The 6512-nt window shown below is 45.3% G+C and overlaps 1 protein-coding gene across 1 annotated transcript in view; it reads left to right on the top strand.

Moving 5' to 3' along the window:
* LOC311145206 (uncharacterized protein) overlaps positions 1-6270 on the top strand; it is a 171672-nt gene extending 165402 nt beyond the window's left edge. Inside the window, exon 5 of the mRNA XM_084181420.1 lies at positions 6006-6270. Within this exon, the coding sequence (XP_084037546.1) occupies positions 6006-6026 (21 nt within the window). The 3' untranslated portion in view covers positions 6027-6270. The remainder of the gene's footprint in view (positions 1-6005) is intronic.
* The last annotated feature ends 242 nt before the right edge of the window (positions 6271-6512 follow it).

Genomic DNA, 6512 nt, shown 5'->3' on the forward strand with positions numbered 1-6512 from the left:
CAGGACGATCTGCATAGCCCTTTTTGTCCGAACTTTTTTTTTACTCATCACATACGCTGCTGCTACTGTTTACTATCTGTCACTTTATTCCTAGTTATATGCACATATCTACCTCAATTACCTCATACCCCTGCATATCGCCTCAGTACTGGTACCCCTTGTATATAGCCAAGTTATTCATTGTATAAATATTATTACTTTTATTATTACCTGTTTTATTTTTATATTGTTTCTCTATTTTCTTTCTCTCTACATTGTTGGGAAGGACCCGTAAGTAAGCATTTCACTGTTAGTCCACACCTGTTGTTTACGAAGCATGTGATGAATAACATTTGATTTGATTTGATTTGGTTTTGTTTGGCACAGCGCTGAGAGCAGAGCAAACAACCTGTACTGTGAGACTAAAGACCCGTGGGCCTCACCGAACCCCAAGAGCTCCCACCACCGCCTAAACAAAGCCTGAAATGAAGGAGAGCCTGGGGCTGGCATATTAACACCACTGCTAAAATGTTTCTTTTATGGCCCTTGTGGATACCAGCATTGGGATTTCAGGGATGGAAAAATGAACACAGTTTCTTTCGCCTGCCTGCCTTTTGCAGTCTCTGATTTTAATCTAGCGTTTTTCTCATCTCTTTTTCTCCGTTGCTTCACTCTCTGCGACTTTCACACCTCCTACAACACTTCCTGAGCTAATTTTAAAGGTACGAAAACCCTGGCTCATAGCCTTTTAACGGTGTTACGTGATAATCTATACATTTTTCATTTTAAGGCCTAAAATCTGAATGTCTTTAGCTCTAATGCAGGCTGTAACTTTTGTTGCCAGTGGTTCGCGGCAAGGCCTTATTTAAGGTTACAAAGTAACCACACAAGATGATAATAGTACATTCCATAGAATTATCTTTGGCTTTCCCCCCTCCAGAAACTCACCAGAGCCAATCATATCCCCTCCACATAAGTGTGCGGTTCGCGAAACCATACAAAAAGTTAGTAAGTAGGTCATGTTCTGCCGATCGTCTTCTAATCACTCAACGAAACCACAATTTCTTCCATCTGAGCCCCTGAGCCTTGCTTCTGGGACTCCCAGCGCCAACACACTCGCTCATTTGGTTTTCTGTCATGATTTTTGTTTTCTCCTTTCCCTTATCTGACAGTCGACATGCGACACAACCCCCCCCCCCCTCCCACACCTCCTCTCCCTCCTCCTCCCTCCCTCTCTCCAGAATGTGTCTGGTGGAGCAGCAGGTAAGGTGGCAGATTACAGGAGGAGCGGTATAATTATACTTCCTGCTGATTTTGCTCTGTTTATGAGGAAAATAACTTAATGACAGTGATGTATATTACGTCCCCTGAGGCCACGTACTGTAGAGTAGAGAGCATAGTCTGGGGAGGTGCTGGAGGAGCTATATCCTTTTCTTTATCAGCTTCACCTACTACTGGCTGTTTGTTTGTGGGGTTTTTCTCTCTCTCTTTCTCTCTCTCTCATTCTCTCTCTCTCTCTCTCTCTCTCTCTCTCTCTCTCTCTCTCTCTCTCTCTCTCTCTCTCTCTCTCTCTCTCTCTCTCTCTCTCTCTCTCTCTCTCTCTCTCTTCTTTCTGAGAAAGTAAGAAAACAATAGCACGATGCGATGTCACCTCATTTCACTGCGGTTAGGCCTGGGGCTAACAGATGCGCAGAGCAGGTACAACCCAGATTTCCTGTAATGTGTGTGTGAGGCGTGTGGGCGCTCGCTGATGCTGCACGAAGCAAACAACAGCGGGCCTTGAACGTTCAAAGTTCACCCTGGTGGTGTGCAGCATGCCCATGCAGGCTAGCTCGTGGTAAGGGGGCCCTAACTAGCCCCTGGCTCCTCCACCACCCCCCTCCCCACCACGGCTGACAAGCCAAGCCCTGTCATCTCCCCCCCCCAGGCCCTGCATAGTGTTTCCCATCTACGTGCTCTCACACACGCGGGCCAGATCTGATCTCCAAAATTGCAGATGAGTTTGTCTTTAGATAAAGGCGCTTAATCATAATTGCTTATCCGGTTTTCCATGTGGCATTCAACCAGTGGCGTAGTCCCACTGGCAGATGTCTGATCTCATAGTGTAGGCTGGATGGCTTACTTTCAGCAGCCTCACTCTCTCTGTGTCATTATTGGTGTTATTTGACTATATGTAAATCCCCAGTCAGTCAGTCAGTCAGTCAGTGTAAAGCTAAAGTCTGTGTCTCTGGGTACACCAGACAGATGGGGAAGAGTAGACGTGATTTGTCTTTGTCTCCTCAAAGGCCCCATGCACCTGTTGATATGAAAGCTACCTGTTTCACTATCTCTCATCTGACATAGACACTATCTGACCAAGATGTGTCTTTGCTTTGTCTTTGAAGCATGGATGAAACAGAAATAGTACACACTGGTTCTGATATATAGTCACATATTTCCCGATAATGTGAGAAATTGTGTTTTGCTTAGAGCTTCAATTAAATATTTGTTGGCATTTAGCCAATTATTCATCAGCCTACCACGGCCCTCCATGTAGTTCTCTATCCAGTCAAAGGGTCCCAAACATATCCCATTCCCTACATCACACAGAGCAGTCATCTGTACCTGCCTCACTACTAGGCAGGCCTATCCCCAGTGGGAGAGTGTATCACATTCTTCCCAGACCTCCTCCATGGGCCCCCAACCAACCAGAACCGAATACAACAGGTGTAGACCTTACAGTGAAATGCTTACTTACAAGCCCTTAACCAACAATTAAGTTTTGAAGAAAGAATACCTAAAAAAATTATAATAATAAAAGTAACAAATAATTAAAGAGCAGCAGTAAAATAACAGTAGCGAGGCTATATACAGGGGGTACCGGCACAGAGTCAATGTGCTGGGGCACTGGTTAGTCAAGGTAATTGAGATAATATGTACATGTAGGTAGATTCCGGGATGCTGACCTTCTAGTCAGAGTTGCAAAGAAAAAGCCTTATCTCAGACTGGCCAATAAAAAGAAAAGATTAAGATGGGCATTCTGAGAAGGTCAGCATCATTCTGAGAAGGTCAGCATCCCGGAGTCGCCTCTTCACTGTTGACGTTGAGACTGGTGTTTTGCGGGTACTTTTTAATGAAGCTGCCAGTTGAGGACCTGTGAGGCGCCTGTTTCTCAAACTAGACACTCTAATGTATTTGTCCTCTTGCTCAGTTGTGCACCGGGGCCTCCCACTCCTCTTTCTATTCTGGTTATAGCCCGTTTGCGCTGTTCTGTGAAGGGAGTAGTACACAGCGTTGTACGAGATCTTCAGTTTCTTGGCAATTTCTTGCATAGAATAGCCTCCATTTCTCAGAACAAGAATAGACTGACGAGTTTCAGAAGAAAGTTTTTTGTTTCTGGCCATTTTGAGACTGTAATCGAACCCACAATTGCTGATGCTCCAGATACTCAACTAGTCTCAAGAAGGCCAGTTTTATTGCTTCTTTAAGTTTTCAGCTGTGCTAACATAATTGCAAAAGGGTTTTCTAATGATCAATTAGCCTTTTAAAATGATAAACTTGGATTAGCAAACACAATGTGCCATTGGAACACAGGACTGATGGTTGCTGATAATGGGCCTCTGTACGCCTATGTAGATATTCCATAAAAAATCTGCCGTTTCCAGCTACAATAGCCATTTACAACATTAACAATGTCTACACTGTATTTCTGATCAATTTGATGTTATTTTAATTGACAAAAAAATTGCTTTTCTTTCGAAAACAAGGACATTTCTAAGTGACCCCAAACTTTTGAACGGTAGTATATATTTCATCCGAGTGGAGAAGTGCAACTGAAGCACGAAATTACTCTTTTTACATTCATGATTTGGAGCGAACCCTGACTAAAGCCAAGCAGAATTTACAATAAGAAGCAATTTAGATCTGCGTTTATAAAACACAGCAAGAATATTTTTCTGTGTTTTATCTTTGCTTTTCTGTGTGAAAAGAACCAGCATCCTGCGTTAACGCAACCCTCCTGTTCTTCACTCCGCCCACCACAGTGTGGACACCCTCCTGTTCTTCACTCCGCCCACCACAGTGTGGACACCCTCCTGTTCTTCACTCCGCCCACCACAGTGTGGACCCCCTCCTGTTCTTCACTCCGCCCACCACAGTGTGGACCCCCTCCTGTTCTTCACTCCGCCCACCACAGTGTGGACCCCCTCCTGTTCTTCACTCCGCCCACCACAGTGTGGACCCCTTCCTGTTCTTCACTCCGCCCACCACAGTGTGGACCCCCTCCTGTTCTTCACTCCGCCCACCACAGTGTGGACACCCTCCTGTTCTTCACTCCGCCCACCACAGTGTGGACCCCCTCCTGTTCTTCACTCCGCCCACCACAGTGTGGACCCCCTCCTGTTCTTCACTCCGCCCACCACAGTGTGGACCCCCTCCTGTTCTTCACTACGCCCACCACAGTGTGGACCCCCTCCTGTTTTTCACTGATAACGCTCCGCCCACCACAGTGTGGACCCCCTCCTGTTCTTCACTCCGCCCACCACAGTGTGGACCCCCTCCTGTTCTTCACTACGCCCACCACAGTGTGGACCCCCTCCTGTTTTTCACTGACAACGCTCCGCCCACCACAGTGTGAACCCCCTCCTGTTTTTCATTGACACCGCTCCGCCCACCACAGTGTGGACCCCCTCCTGTTTTTCATTGACACCGCTCCGCCCACCACAGTGTGAACCCCCTCCTGTTTTTCACTGACACCTCTCCGCCCGCCACAGTGTGGAACAGGTCTGGACATGTGGGAGATTAAGCGGACCCTGCTGTCTCCAAGTCTCCCCGTTCCCAGACTAGAGAAGGCAAATCTGGTACCCAGTGTCCTGCTCTCCCTCCCTTCCTCCCTCCCACCATCCCTCCTTCCCTTCCTCCACAGAGCGTCAAGCCATGGCAGCGGGTCGTCCAGGCCTGGCTCCATCACGTCTGCCAGATGGGGCGAGAATTAGATCCCTACTCCCACGATGGAGGGGTGGAGGGAGGTAGGGAGGGAGGTGGTGGATGAAGGGAATAAAAAAAAGTAATGATTTTTGTTTTCATTTACATTGCTAGTTATTACATTTTAATGTAACACCTCTTGGGACCCGGGAGCATTAAATGGCTGTTCTTGAATAATCGACACTAACTGCAAGCAAATGCTTGTGAGAAAAGAAATTAGCGAGCGCAGCAATTTGGCACAGTGATTATAGTCTCCTCTGAGGCAGTTCCTGATGATTTAAGAATGCTAACATTTAAGCAAGTCAGATCTCATTACTCCTCAAGGTTAAATGGATCCGCGTCGGAGGAGAGGGAAAGGAAGGGGAGGCAGCCGTCTCTAGATTGGAAATAAGGTCTCTATTTTCTTTTCTTTATGTTTCGTGTTCCTATCTCTTGCTTTGACTCGTTGGAAAATGGCGAGTGCTCAGGGCAGGAATCAGCGAGACCCCGGTAACACTTTGGAGCCAGATTTTAATTGGATCAGTGATATTCTGTTTCTGAGCTGTAATGTCTCCTCTGTGCCAAATAACATCACTTAGCTATGCACAATAAAAAAATAGTATTTTAAATGCAGTTCATTTTGCAGTAGACCTGTATTTTGTAGATGCAGCCCTTCTTTACAAATAGATGGAGACCATTGAAAAGAACAAGAAAAGATACTGAAGGACAATTGTCTTGTATATTCAGACATTTGAGATTGTGCCATAAATGCACCTTTATGTTGTATTTTTCCATTCTTTCACATTGGTAATAGGAAAAGAAAACAATTTTCGAAGCAATTTCAGTTCCATTGTCTTTTGTCCAGCGTGTACCTTATTCAACCATTCATTCACATTTGTTTTCCATGCAACAACCTTGATCCAATTAGCTGACAGGGACAATAGCTTGCTCTTCCTTCTGTAAGCCAAACAAACATGAAAGGTAATAACAATACGGAAGCTTTTTTTTCCCATTACCGGGCATCAGATCCTTTTAAACATGTTTACCCGTTGTTTATTTGTCACCCTGTTTTTTTTCCATCCAAGGGGGATCAGCTGGGAAAGTGAAAGGCGATGAGAATGATGATGTGAGGGGGAGCAGAGCAGAGCAGTGAGGATGCAGACGCACTTCACTATAACACGTTAAAGCTGTGATAAATTCTCCACGGCACGGCACAACCAGAAAGGAGAGAGAAGTTGGGACTGAGACAGATGGGTTTGACTTTTATCTCTCCGGCTTCTGAAGGGAGGAGGAGAAATATAAACATTTGTTGCCACTGCTACGATGAGATTTATTTAAAGTAAGGCATAAGCAGGAACTGCAAAGCTACATTGGGGAATAGGCTGTACCCCCCCCCCCCCCACCCTAGTAGTTGTTGTTTTTATGCAAAATGGAAAACATTGAAAGTCAAATGTAATCATCATAACATTGGGTTATGCACCGTTCCGAATATAATATTAGGTTTACTGTCGTCTGGCATTCCTTATTGTGGCTGTAATTTGCATATTGCAATGCTACTAAGAACACTGTTATTAATAAGAACCAATCACTTA

The sequence above is a fragment of the Coregonus lavaretus genome (genome assembly GCF_964263955.1).
Source record: "Coregonus lavaretus genome assembly, chromosome: 17".
Classification (NCBI taxonomy): domain Eukaryota; kingdom Metazoa; phylum Chordata; class Actinopteri; order Salmoniformes; family Salmonidae; genus Coregonus; species Coregonus lavaretus.